This window comes from Pseudorca crassidens, chromosome 16 (genome assembly GCF_039906515.1).
Source record: "Pseudorca crassidens isolate mPseCra1 chromosome 16, mPseCra1.hap1, whole genome shotgun sequence".
Lineage (NCBI taxonomy): Eukaryota > Metazoa > Chordata > Mammalia > Artiodactyla > Delphinidae > Pseudorca > Pseudorca crassidens.
This window is the reverse complement of record NC_090311.1, coordinates 31,871,810-31,886,684: the sequence shown is the minus strand read 5'-3', so window position 1 is coordinate 31,886,684 and position 14,875 is coordinate 31,871,810. Positions and strand designations below refer to the sequence as shown.

The window sequence follows — 14,875 nt, the reverse complement described above, 5'->3', positions numbered from 1 at the left end:
ACAAGAGACCCACTTCAGACCGAGGGACACATACAGACTGAAAGTGAGAGGATGGAAAGAGATATTCCATGCAAATGGAAATCAAAAGAAAGCCGGAGTTGCAATTCTCATATCAGACAAAATAGACTTTAAAATAAAGACTATTAGAAGAGACAAAGAAGGACACTACATTAATGATCAAGGGATCAATCCAAGAGGAAGATATAACAATTGTAAATAGTTATGCACCCAACATAGGAGCACCTCAATACATAAGGCAAATGCTAACAGCCATAAAAGGGGAAATTGACAGTAACACAATCACAGTAGGGGACTTTAACACCCCACTTTCACCAATGGACAGATCATCCAAAATAAAAATAAATAAGGAAACACAAGCTTTAAATGATACATTAAACAAGATGGACTTAATTGATATTTATAGGACATTCCATCCAAAAACAACAGAATACACATTCTTCTCAAGTGCTCATGGAACATTCTCCAGGATAGATCATATTTTGGGTCACAAATCAAGCCTTGGTAAATTTAAGAAAACTGAAATTGTATCAAGTATCTTTTCCGACCACAACGCTATGAGACTAGATATAAATTACAGGAAAAAATCTGTAAAAAATACAAGCACGTGCAGGCTAAACAATACACTACTTAATAACCAAGAGATCACTGAAGAAGTCAAAGAGGAAATCCAAAAATACCTAGAAAAAAATCACAATGAAAACATGACGACCGAAAACCTATGGGATGCAGCAAAAGCAGTTCTAAGAGAGAAGTTTATAGCAATACAATCCTACCTTAAGAAACAAGAAACATCTCAAATAAACCACCTAACCTTACATCTAAAGCAATTAGAGAAAGAACAAAAAAACCCCAAAGTTAGCAGAAGGAAAGAAATCATAAAGATCAGATCAGAAATAAATGAAAAAGAAATGAAAGAAATGATAGCAAAGATCAATAAAACTAAAAGCTGGTTCTTTGAGAAGATAAACAAAATTGATAAATCATTAGCCAGACTCATCGAGAAAAACAGGGAGAAGATTCAAATCAATAGAATTAGAAATGAAAAAGGAGAAGTAACAACTGACACTGCAGAAATACAAAGGATCGTGAGAGATTACTACAAGCAACTCTATGCCAATAAGATGGACAACCTGGAAGAAACGGACAAATTCTTAGAAATGCACAACCTTCCGAGACTGAACCAGGAAGAAATAGAAAATAAGAACAGACCAATCACAAGCACTGAAATTGGTGATTAAAAGTCTTCCAACAAACAAAAGCCCAGGACCAGATGTCTTCACAGGTGAATTCTATCACACATTTAAAGAAGATCTAACACCTGTCATTCTCAAACTTCCAAAACATAGCAGAGGGAGGAACACTCCCAAACTCATTCTATGAGGCCACCATCACCCTGATACCAAAACCAGACAGAGATGTCACAAAGAAAGAAAACTATAGGCCAGTATCACTGATGAACATAGATGCAAAAATCCTCAACAAAATGCTAGCAAACAGAATCCAACAGCACATGGAAAGGTTCATACACCATGATCAAGTGGGGTTTATCCCAGGAATACAAGGATTCTTCAACATACGCAAATCAATCAATGTGATACACCATATTAGCAAATTGAAGGAGAAAAGCCATATGATCATCTCAATCGATGCAGAGAAAGCTTTCAACAAAATTCAACACCCATTTGTGATAAAAACCCTGCAGAAAGTAGGCATAGAGGGAATTTTCCTCAACATAATAAAGGCCATATATGACAAACCCACACCAACATTGTCCTTAATGGTGAAAAACTGAAACGATTTCCACTAAGTTCAGGAATAAGACAAGGTTGCCCACTCTCACCACTATTATTCAACATAGTTTTGGAAGTTTTAGCCACAGCAATCAGAGATGGAAAAAGAAATACAATGAGTCCAAATCGGAAAAGAAGAAGTGAAACTGTCACTGTGTGCAGATGACATGATACTACACATAGAGAATCCTAATGATGCCAGCAGAAAACTACTAGAGCTAATCTATGAATTTGGTAAAGTAGCAGGATACAAAATTAATGCACAGAAATCTCCTGCATTCCTATACACTAATGATGAAAAATCTGAAAGAGAAATTAAGGAAACACTCCCATTTACCATTGCAACAAAAAGAATAAAATACCTAGGAACAAACCTACCTAAGGAGACAAAAGACCTGTATGCAGAAAACTATAAGACACTGATGAAAGAAATTAAAGATGATACAAACAGATGGAGAGATATACTATGCTCTTAGACTGGAAGAATCAACATTGCGAAAATGACTATACTAGCCAAAGCAATCTACAGATTCAATACAGTCCCTGTCAAATTACCAATGGCATTTTTCACAGAACTAGAACAAAAAATTATACAATTTGTATGTTAACACGAAAGACCACGAACAGCCAAAGCAGCCTTGAGAAAGAAAAACGGAGCTGGAGGAATCAGGCTCCCTGACTTCAGACTATATTACAAAGCTACAGTAATTGAGACAGTATGATACTGGCCCAAAAACAGACATACAGATCAATGGAACAGGAAAGAAAGCCCAGAGATAAATCCATGCACATATGGTCACCTTATCTTTGACAAAGGAGGCGAGAATATACAATGGAGAAAAGACAGCCTCTTCAATAAATGGTGCTGGGAAAACTGGACAGCTACATGTAAAAGAATGAAATTAGAACACTCCCTAACACCATACACAAAAATAAACTGAAAATGGATTAAAGACCTAAATGTAAGGCCAGACACTATCAAACTCTTAGATGAAAACATAGGCAGAACACTCTATGACATAAATCACAGCAAGATCCTTTTTGATCCACCTCCTAGAGAAATGGAAATAAAAACAAAAATAAACAAATGGGACCTAATGAAACTTAAAAGCTTTTGCACAGCAAAGGAAACCATAAACAAGACGAAAAGACAATCCTCATAATGGGAGAAAATATTTGCAAACGAAGCAAATGACAAATGATTAATCTCCAAAATATACAAGCAACTCATGCAGCTCAATATCAGAAAAACAAACAACCCAATCCAAAAATGGGCAGAAGACCTAAATGGACATTTCTCCAAAGAAGATATACAGAGTACCAACAAACACATGAAAGGATGCCAAAATCACTAATCATTAGAGAAATGCAAATCAAAACTACAATGAGGTATCACTTCACACCGGTCAGAATGGCCATCATCAAAAAATCTACAAACAATAAATGCTGGAGAGGGTGTGGAGAAAAGGGAACCCTCTTGCACTGTTGGTGGGAATGTAAATTGCTACAGCCACTATGGAGAACAGTATGGAGGTTCCTTAAAAAACTAAAAATAGAACTACCATATGACCCAGCAATCCCACTACTGGGCATATACTCAGAGAAAACCATAATTCAAAAAGAGTCATGTACCACAATGTTCACTGCAGCACTATTTACAATAGCCAGGACATGGAAACAACCTAAGTGTCCATCGACAGATGAGTGGATACAGAAGATGTGGCACATGTATACAATGGAATATTACTGAGCCATAAAAAGAAACAAAATTGAGTTACTTGTAGTGAGGTGGATGGACCTAGAGTCTGTCATACAGAGTAAAGTAAGTCAGAAAGAGAAAAACAAATACCATATGCTAAGGCATATATATGGAATCTAAAAAAAAAAAGGTTCTGAAGAACCTAGGGGCAGGACAGGAATAAAGACACAGAGTAGAGAATGGACTTAGGGACATGGGGAGGGGAAGGGTAAGCTGGGATGAAGTGAAAGAGTGGTATTGACATATATACACTACCAAATGTAAAACAGATAGCTAGCGGGAAGCAGCCACACAGCACAGCGAGATCAGCTCGGGGCTTTGTGACCACCTAGAGGGGTGGGATAGGGAGGGTGGGAGGGAGGCTCAAGAGGGAGGGGATATGGGGATATATGTATTATGTATAGCTGATTCACTGTTATACAGCAGCAACTAACAAAACAATGTAAAGCAATTATACTCCACTAAAAATGCTAAAAAAACAAAACAAAACCAAAATGGGTCATGGACTTCAATGCAAAAGTTCAAAATTTTTAGAAAAAGAAACAGGAAATCTTCAGGATCTAAGGCTATACAAAGAGTTCTTAGACTTGACCTCACATGTACAATCCATAAAATGAAAAACTGATAAACTGGACCTCATCAAAGTAAAAAAAACTTTCCTCTGTGAAAGACCCTGTTAAGAGACTGAAATGTCAAGCTACAAATTGGGAGAAAATACTTTCTAATCACAAATCCGACCAAGGACTACTCTGTAGAAGACATTAAAAAACTCTCAAAGTTCAAAAGTAGAAAACCAAACAATCCAATTAAAAATGAGCAAATGACATTTCACTGACGAGGATATACAGTCAGCAAATAAGCACATGAAAAGATGTCCAACCTCACTGGTCAATAGAGAAAAGGAATTTAAAACCACAGTGAGATATCATTATATATCTATCAAAATGGATAAAATCAAAGAGTGGCAACATCAAATGCTGGTGAGGATGAAGAGAAAGTGGATCACTCATACATTGCTGGTGTGAATGTAAAATGGTACAGCCGCTCTGCAAAAACAGTTTGCCATTTCTTATAAAACTAACTACCACATGCAGCTAACATACAACCCAGAAACTGAACTTTTGGACATTTATCCCAGATAACCAAAACTATGTGCACACAAAGTCCTATACACGAATGTTCACAGCAGCCTTATTCATAACAGACAAAAAATGTTAAACAACCAGTTGTTCTTCAATGGTGAATGGTTACACTAACCGTGGTACCCCCATACCATTAAATCCTATTCAGTAATAAAAATGAACAAACTGACAGACACAAGAACTTAGATGAATCTCCAGAGATTTACGCTGAGTAAAACAAGTCACCCCCAAAGGTCACATACTGTATGATTTCATTTATATAACATTTAAAAATTATAAAAATGGAGCACAGATTAGAGGCTGCCAGGGGTTAGGGACAGAAAGGAGAGGACAACTAGAAAAGAGAAACTTGAAGGATCCTATAGTGATGGAAATCTTATCTTGACTCTATCCACCCTGGTCAATACCCTGGTTGAGATACTGCGATAACTGGGGAAAGGGTATAAGGGATCTCTCTGTATTAATTCTTGCAACTGCAAGTGAATCTATAATTATCTCAAAATTAAACACTGAATTACAAAGAAGGAATGAAGAAAAATAGCGTGCAAAAAATCCTGGGGGATTAAATAAAAGTAACACTTTATCTTTAAATTTTTTTTTAAATTTTGAGTTATTTATTTGACATACCAAAAGCTGTACAAAATTAATGTACACAAGTTGATGAGTTTGCAGGTAAGTATACACTCGTGAAACCATCACCATAATCTATGCCATAAACCTATCTATCCCCTCCAAAAATTTCACTTTATTGATAAATACAAACACGATGTTTCACCAGTAGGCTGCCTCCTTGCTTACCGCCTTTGTCCAATTCTGCCAAATTACTTTTTACTTTTTAAAACCTTGTTGAAACACACTTGGACCAAACCTCCCACATATTTATGTTTCCTACGGTACCTACAAGATCTGGAGAGTGTTGTGGATTGGACCCAGGGCAGGAGACGGTGGGTGAAGGACGGGGACCCAGAGCGGCAGACTCGACTCAACATGCTGCGAGGTGGTCACTGACCAAGGTATCTGCAGAATGCATTTTAAAAAATGAAGAATCAAAATACTAGACAATTCACTTTATTTTCGTCCACCTCCCCACACTGAGAGTAAAAACTTGACTCTCCTGCTCCAAACTCCCCTGTATTAGAGGAACTCCCACCTCTTCTACACATAGAAAAGAGAGAAAAAACAAATGGCTCCTTCCCAGGCTCTGACTCTATTCTTCCTTTCTTACAACCATCTTGGTTTTTCTTTAAAATTAATTAATTAATTATTTTTTGGCTGCGTTGGGTCTTCGTTGCTGCGCGCGGGCTTTCTCTAGTTGCGGGGAGCGGGGGCTACTCTTTGTTGCAGTGCACGGGCTTCTCATTGTGGTGGCTTCTCTTGTTGCGGAGCGTGGGCTTCAGTAGTTGCAGCGTGCGGGCTCAGTAGCTGTGGCGCATGGGCTTAGTTGCTCCACGGCATGTGGGATCTTCCTGGACCAGGGCTCGAACCAGTGTCCCCTGCACTGGCAGGCAGATTCTTAACCACTGTGCCCCCGGGAAGTCCCAACCATTTTAGTTTTTATGTAAACAAATTGAAACTAAGGATTATGAATATTTTGAGTGACAAAAAAATCTTTAAGGTATAATGTTTACGTATTGATATTAAATCTTCACCACAATTCCTATACCATTAAGGAGTCTCCAACAGATCAAAAAACAGATTCAACATTCCGTAAGCAGCCATCTCCACCTTCCTGCTCGCACCTCCCGACAGAACTCTGAAAACCACATATTTGAAACGTCAGCTTGATCCTTGCTGACAAAAGGGAGGAAAGGTCGGAGGCTGCTGTTTTGTCTTTCTTCTTGCCGTCCACAGGAATCCAAAGCACACTCTTGAATCCCTGAGAAGGAGTGACAATGCCTGCAAATGGCTGACATCTGAAATGACCGTGGGCACATCTCTTGGAGGATGAGTACATACCTAGAAATCTCAGAGCTGAGAACATAGTGGCTGTGGGCATTTTCCCACGGTAGGTCAAGTTTTAGACAAAGATTAGTTTATTTCACAAATAGGTAGGGGGCTTCTTCATCTATCTATCTTCATATATACATATATATACAAATATATACACACACATATATATATATAAAAACACAGAGAATATGCCATTCATTATTGCAGCTGTTACACTACAGGGACATGGTTGTTTTCACAAGATAAGAAAAACACTGTGTGTTCTTTGCTTGCGGGTCTCCTTTTAACTTCTCTATGTATTGGTAGATATATTCAACCCTCTTAAACATGCCTCAACGTGCTTAAACATGCCTCAAAAGACTAGCATTTTGCCTCAAAGTGAAGAGAAACAAGGAATGGTTAATGCTCTTCAATTTATACTGCACAAAGGTACAGAAAGAAGAGAGAAGAGACTGGCAGGATACATCTGTTGTAAAAGATATGGCCTCTAATAGGCAATAGAAAGTGTTAAGTGCTCTCTGTTGACTTCAGTGTTTGTGACAGTATGGAAGGTCCCAAGAGAAAATTATTTGCATAACACTGAAGCATGATATGAGCCCATGATCTATATTTGCTGCTTTTACAAATTCCTTCAGTAATTATTGCTAAACAATTATTTACATATGAATTCTCCAAAATAACCCTAGAAGAGCCAAAAGGGTAAAATAATCAAATAGTGACACTAAAATTCTAATTCTATCTCCTTCACAAACTTTCCCCAGCAACTCTAGCATTAATTTCTGACTGGTTCATGTGCTACTGCTGATTTTCCCAACTAGATTATAAACTTCCCACTGACAGCATGGTAAACATGGGACACAAGGATTTTGGAGTTGGAGAGATTTAGGTTCAAGCTTCGCACTTGCTAGCTGTGTGCCTTGCTAGCTGTGGGTCTTCCAATCTTTCTAAGTCTCAGTTTCCTCATCTGTAAACTAGGGACAATAACAGTAAGGACTTCATAGAATTATTGTGAAAGAATGCATGGAATGCCTGGGTACAAGAGATGCTCAATAAACATCTGCTCTCCTCTGTCTGTCTTTCAGACACTAATGATATCTTACAATGCATTTCTTTCTTTCTTTCAGGACCTGTCACAGGCACAAAGAATTCCATATCCTCTGATAGACAGATGTAATCATAAATTATATTTATGGACTGTTTACCTCTCTCTTATCTATGAATAACTGAAAGCTCTGAATGTTTAAGGTAAGTTATCAGGTTGAAGACTGATTTAGAAATCAGGCCTCCCTGCCTCTCTCATGGCCTCTGACTGACCCCTACCTCACTGCAAAGGATAGTTCATCCTGCCAGAATTTATTATGCCCTCAAAAAGTACACGGCTAATTCCAGGGAGCAAAGGTTATGTGTGTCTGTCTAGACTCCATGTCATCAAATGAAAAGTTTCCATGTTTTGATTCAAGACATTTCTCAAGTACCTTTTTACAGGTTCTAAATAGAAAGCCCTTATCTTTCTTACTTGAAGAGAGAACTGAACTTTAGTCTCAACAAACGTCGCCCAGAAACACAGGCTTGGTATATGGTTCACCGCCTCTAGATAAAGCTCACCGCCTCTAGAGCAGAGAAAGGTGATGGGGGAGGGGATGGATCTGGGCCCGCGCTGATGGGCCAGAAGGAACTCTTCACAGACCGTATGCCACGCTGCGAAAGGCGGTGGTGAGCGAGCTCTCCGGCTGCGGGGTGGGGGGGAATGGTTTTCAAGAGGGGATAACGAAAGCCCGGGCGGGCTGCGAGGGACTGCACACACACGCCCCTGAGAGTCGCCGTGTGGACAGTCACAAACAGGGTGAAACCCCACCACCCATGCAGGTGCACTGGAAGCTGGCTCCGGACTCCTGGGCGGAGAAGGGGTCCGCTGGGTCGTCAAGCCTCCACATGGATCAGTTCCTGCATTTGGGTGTATCCGAGGGCTGCCACGGAGTTCGGGTGCCCGCAGTCCCCGCTGCGCCTGGGCCTCCGCGCCCGGGCATGTGGCGGTGCAACGCGCTCTGGGCGGCCCAGCCCGCCACCATCCCTCCGCGCTCCCACACTCACTCGCGGGCCCGACCCGCCACCCTGCTGCGGCCGCGCGCCCCGGCAGCCCCCTCGGTCGCCCGCGACCCTGCGCACACACCTTCCCTCGCCCAAGCCCGGGCGACGCCTCAGCCCCCGCGGAGGCACCGGCGCCACCCCATTCCCGCCACTGTCCCCGCCATCCTCGCCGCCCGCCCGTACCTTCCTGAACGCAGCCGCCCAGCCCCGGCGCCCGGCCCGTACTACACGCGGACGGATTCTGGAGCCGGCTTACACTCCCTTTTCTTCCGTCCACGTCCCGCAAGGATGACGTTATGTCCACAGCGTTGGAGTAAACCCAGGCCGCGCGGCCTCCGCTGTTGACGCGACGCAAGGGGCCGGCCCGGAGTTGCGCCGCGGCAATGGCGTAGGCGCCTTCTGAGAATCGGGCCCGCGCTCCACGTGGCGAGCCCAGCCCGCTGAGGCCAGGCGGACGACTGGGGGGCGGGGGGGGGGGGGCGACGGGGCGGGGCTGGAGCGCTCTGGGTGAATGTCCATGTCCCAGGAGCAGACGGGAACTGGGCTGAAGAGGGTCGCCCATCGGGCCTTACAGGGAGGCAGAAAAGATGCCTGGATCCCTCAGCTGCTTGGTCGATCCCATACGGTGTGTTTGTCACTGTTGATCATCATATCCCAGGCACACCTCAGAAGTATCAGTCGGTTGGATCAATGTACACAATTTGAGGATCCCACAATCCAGGCAAACTTCTGCTGCCTCAATGGAAATATGTTGGCACTGTGATAAAATGATTTGCCCCCTAGTCGCCTGGAGATTTCCCCAAGTGTCCCAGCCCAACTCTCGTTCAGCAAGGGCATTGGTGAGACTACTGTAGTTTAAAATAGTTGTATTTAATCCCTGGCAACTGACACCATTCCAAAGGTGAATGCGGATCCACCCTTTAAATTAGATTTCAGACTCTCTCCCTCTGTTATACTTGCTGTGTTTTCCTCAAAGGGCACATTCCTGCATAGGCACAGAGGTAGTGCTGGGCACGCTGGGCACGTGGGGGGTTGGGGAGGGCAGAGCACTTGGGTGGAGGTCGGTGACGAGGAAGGCATCTTGCCCCTTGCGTAGTTGTCCCTGAGAACATTGCTGAGCCTATTTATTCATTCCCTCGCTCTTAAAACGTTGGCTACTTCATGTAGCAGGCATTCCCTAGGTTTGGAGGAAGACATCATCATCTCTCTAGATCAGTCCATAGCCTTATGAGAAGGCAGACAGGTGAGCAAAAGATTACAGCACTGTGTGATTAATATTAGAGGAGGAGGTGCCCAGGGGCACAACAGGCAAGGCTTTGAAAAGAGCAGATATTCGAATTGTGCTTTTTTTTTTTTTTTGTGGTACGCGGGCCTCTCACTGTTGTTGCCTCTCCCATTGCGGAGCGCAGGCTCAGCAGCCATGGCTCACGGGCCCAGCCGCTCCGCGGCATGCGGGATCTTTCCAGACCGGGTCACGAACCCGTGTCCCTTGCATTGGCAGGCAGACTCTCGACCACTGCGCCCCCAGGGAAGCCCTCAAATCGTGCTTTGAAGGACAAGAAGTAGTTCACGTATAAGAGGGGAGCAGGATCACAGGAGGAAGAGGGAATGGAATATGCAGAGGCAGGAGACACCCTATGAGGAGAGGCTGCATGTGGGACATGATAGATGGGGTGTTGGGTGGGGTAGGCGCATCTTGCAAAATTTCTGTGCCATGCTAAAGGTTTCAAGTTTTATCATCCTCAAAGTTAGAGAACCATGACTTTTAAAGTACTGGAGTGACATGATCAGATTTGTGTGTCTGAAATCAGTAAAGAGGGGTATAAGCTGGGAGCTTGGTTAGCCTATCGCAAAGGCCCAAGTAAAGAAATGATGACTGGGGAAAAGGCTCCAGTAGGGGGCAGGGAGCATAAAGGAGGGAGAGGTGACCTCGCTAACTCTTGAAAGGGGGAGGGTGAGAGACAAGGAGGGGTAGTTGCAAATCTGGTGGTGCTGCAGCACAGTGTTAGGAAATAGATGAGGGGAGCAATTCTTTTGGGTGACGGATGAGAACACCGAACACGTGTTAAGTTTTGAGCACTTTGGATTTAAAGTAGGGTAGGGGATACAAAAGAAATAAAACTGCCCTCCAGTAGTTTCATTGGGTACTTGAGCGTTTAAGATTCTCACCATGAACTTAGAACAAAATAGGTAACTGTGGGTATAGCTAAAATCATTAGGGACAGAGGCTTTCTCCACTCAGGAAGTGCTGTTCTGTTCTTCATGTGTCCTTAACCCACACATCGCCTTATGTTAATTGTTTGTCTGCCTTCCCTGCTAGAATATAAGCTCCCAAGAGCAGGGAAGTATATTCCTGGCACATAATAGCCAATAAATATTTGATAAATGAATGGACTTAATTTCCTTGGGCTTAGTTATCTCAAATAACTTCCTTGGGCTTAGTTTTCTCAAATAAGCAATGTGTTAATAATAATGCCCTTGTCTATCTTCTATACTTGCCTATATTCTATATACTATATTCTACATAAATTAGCCTATAGCATTGTTAAGATCAAATATGGGGCTCCCCTGGTGGCGCAGTGGTTGAGAGTCCGCCTGCCGATGCGGGGGACGTGGGTTCGTGCCCCGGTCCGGGAGGATCCCACGTGCAGCGGAGGGGCTGGGCCTGTGAGCCATGGCCGCTGAGCTTGCGCATCCGGAGCCTGTGCTCCGCGGCGGGAGAGGCCACAGCAGTGAGAGGCCCGCGTGCCGCAAACAAAACAAAACAAAACAAAAAGATCAAATATGAAAATCCTTTAACATTGTCCAAATATTTTCTATTTATTTTCATTACTGTCTTACTATTAATATTCTACTTCACCAATAAAGAGAAAGGAGTGGGATATGTGACTGTGGGTTGGGAAAAATCAAATACCAGAATTATAATCTAGTTTGCCTTTCCATAGAAATGAAGGAAATAGAAAATAAAACAAACTAGTGAATATAACCAAAAAAAAATGAAGAAAGAAAGAAAAAAGAAATCAAGGAAATAATACAGCCATGGTATCTTTCCTTCATGTAACTTAAAAAAAAAAAAGTGATTCTATTTGGATTGGAGGGATTTAACTTTTGTCTCAGCAAGTGGAAATAGGGCTGGACATGACCAGAAAGTCACAAAGGAAGTGGACTATTTAGAACTTGACTATAAGAATGCAGGATTGAAGACTGCATCTTTACCTGCCATAGAGTACTAGGTTAAAGTTATCTTAGGGGACTTCCCTGGTGGTCCAGTGGTAAAGAATCCGCCTTACAATGCAGGGGACACAGGTTGCATCCCTGGTCAGGGAACTAAGATCCCACGGGCTGCGGGGTAACAGCCCGCATGCCACAACTACTGAGCTCGTGCGCCTCAACTAGAGAGCCTGCGTGCCACAAACTACAGAGCCCATGAGCTCTGGAACCCACGCGCCACAACTACAGAGCACACACGCTCTGGAGCCTGCACGCCACAACTAGAGAGAAGCCTGCATGCTGCAACGAAGAGCCCGCGCGCTGCAATGAAAGATCCCGCGTGCCACAACTAAGACCTGATGCAGACAAAAATAAAATAAATAAATCTTTTAAAAAATAAAGTTATCTTAGTCTCAGGTTCTTTAATTGTTAGTAACAGAAACTTATTCAAACAAAACAATTTACTAGAAAGAGTAAAATGTAAAGAAGAGCAGAAGGTAAAATTGGATGTCATAACAGGTGGGTACAAGGAACTGGAAGTTGGGAACCAATATTCTCCTCCATTTCTGGGTTTCCTATTTACACTTCTGTCTGCAATCTGCTTCTTTTTTCTCCGTTTAAGATACACTCTTCATTAGTGAACATCTGGTGGAAAATGGCTTCCTCAGCCCTAAAATATCTTTAGTGCCTCCTCCCCACTGACTTTTAGACTTCATCCTAGTTTCATATTCCTAGAGAGAAAATCTTACTGGCCTAACTTGGTCCAGGACTCCATTTTTGGTCTAGTCAGCTGTGGCAGGGAGAGGAGGGGTCATGCAGGTAACTCCAACACAGTAGAGCTCTGTGTGGAGGGGATTCTCCGAGAAAAGGGAGTAGGCTAGGCCGGTAGACATGTTACGTGAGTTGGCAATGTTAGGACAAACACTTAACCAGTTTCAGCCAGACTATGCAATATAACTTTGTAGTTTCACAAACCAGGCTGAACATCAGAAGCACCAGGAAGGCTTTTAAAAGATACAGATTCTTTGAGCCCCAAGTGAATTAGAATCTCTAGATGCAGGGCCGAGGAATCAGCATTTTTAAAGAACCCCAGTTTATGATGTGACTGGCCTTTAGGAACCCCTGCTTTAAAAGACAGGCCCAGAATGCCAAACAAGCAAATATATCAACAGAAATGGGAAGTTACTCATAAATAAGGAACATTCCTATATACAATAAACAGGGAGGTTTTTCCTGGAGAACAAATATTTTCTTTAAAATACAGTTTTATTTTCTCTGATTATAAAAATCAGAAATGCTTATTATTAAGAAAAAATTCCCATTTTAGACATGTTAGCTTTCCAGATGTTTAAGTACATATGTATAAATATTTTTTGTTTTACAAAAATAGCACCATAAAGTATATGTACTGTTTTGTAGCCTATTTTATTCACTAAAAATAGATCATGAATGTTTTCTTATGGCAATAAATCCAGGTCTACTCAATTTTCGGTGGTTGTACAACATTGCAATCTATGGATACATCATAGTTTACTTAACTAATTCCCTATTGTTGGACATCCCCCCCCATAATGTCTAATAAGTGGAATTGTTGGGTTAAAGTTTGTGAACATTTTTAAGGCTTTTGATACATATTAAATAGCTATTTGCCCTTCTCTCCAAGTTTCTACCAGTTTATGTTCTCACTAAAAGTATCCGAGAGTACCTGTTTCTCCACACCTGTAACGGGCCAGCTGGGATTTCAATTTCATTCTATCCAAATTGCACATACCCCTTTACAGTAAAACTTGCTCCTTAAATTGAATACATTATTACAATAGAGACCTCGTGCAGTAAGAGACCTCCTGTATAAATAAAGGGAGGGAAGAACACTACATTATTCTCTAGATGATTTTAAAAAATGTTTTTCAGGGCTTCCCTTGTGGTGCAGTGGTTGAGAGTCCACCTGCCGATGCAGGGGACATGGGTTCGTGCCCCGGTCCGGGAAGATCCCACATGCCGCGGAGCGGCTGGGCCCATGAGTCATGGCCGCTGAGCCTGCGCCCGGAGCCTGTGCCCCGCAACGGGAGAGGCCACAACAGTGAGAGGCCTGTGTACCGCAAAAAACAAAAAAAATGTTTTTCAAAGGTCTGTTACAAGGGGAGTGACTGGAGATAAGAACATCATAAAATCTTATCTAAGATATGTTAAGCAGCTTTGTAATTGGAAACTAAGCTTACAAGCTAATCAAATTAGCAGAGGGGTAGAGAGGAAAAGAATACTTGCGGTATTCCTGCCTTGGAAGAGCAGATGTGCTCATTTCTAGTGTAAGATCTCATACACTACAGTTTAAAAAGCCATGGTAGATCACAATGAGATATCATTTCACACCCATTAGGATGCCTAATATAAAAATAACAAATATTGGGAAGGATGTGGAGAAACTGGAACCCTCACATACTGCTGGTGGTGCAGCCAGTTTGGAAAGTAGTTTGGCAGTTCCTCAGTAGATTAAACATAAAGTTACCGTATTGCCCAGCAATTCCACTCCTTCATTTAGGTCCTCTGTTTTCCTAAATGCTCTCCTCTGGTCATGAGTAGGTGAGGATCTGTTTAGCCAAGATAAGCAGGGTGCCTCTGAACTTCCCATGGGAAAAATTGAAATCTGCTTCTTCTCCTTTTTTTCACTTAGTCTCTAGGTTGAGAACTCCAAGTAGTAAGAGACACAGGATAAGAATGGGAGAGACTGAGCCTTTTTGAGAGTCTACTCCTCTGCTGAATACCATTTTGAAGGGAAAGAAGAAGTCGAATGGCAATTTCCAGTCCATTCTGGGTTGGCCTCTTGGAGGCTCTGGCTTCTGGGTAATGTCCACAAAGGTCACAACAGTTGTCAAAGGTACTTCTGTTTCTTGTTGGGAATCCTGCAGGAAGAATGT

General features: G+C 42.4%; 2 protein-coding genes across 5 annotated transcripts in view; both read right to left on the bottom strand.

Moving 5' to 3' along the window:
- The window catches only part of ALDH18A1 (aldehyde dehydrogenase 18 family member A1), a 46,993-nt gene extending 37,870 nt beyond the window's left edge, over positions 1 to 9,123 (bottom strand). For both annotated transcript variants that reach the window (XM_067709889.1, XM_067709890.1), the window contains exons 1-2: positions 8,934 to 9,123; positions 5,614 to 5,729 (exon numbers count right to left, since the gene is read on the bottom strand). In XM_067709889.1, the coding sequence (XP_067565990.1) occupies positions 5,614 to 5,701 (88 nt within the window). In that variant the 5' untranslated portion in view covers positions 5,702 to 5,729; positions 8,934 to 9,123. The remainder of the gene's footprint in view (positions 1 to 5,613; positions 5,730 to 8,933) is intronic.
- A 3,239-nt stretch (positions 9,124 to 12,362) lies between these two features.
- Positions 12,363 to 14,875, bottom strand: part of TCTN3 (tectonic family member 3) — a 29,243-nt gene continuing 26,730 nt past the window's right edge. For 2 of the 3 annotated variants that reach the window (XM_067709884.1, XM_067709882.1), the window contains one exon: positions 12,363 to 14,875. In XM_067709884.1, the coding sequence (XP_067565985.1) occupies positions 14,624 to 14,875 (252 nt within the window). In that variant the 3' untranslated portion in view covers positions 12,363 to 14,623. The other variant, XM_067709883.1, reaches the window with a different exon arrangement.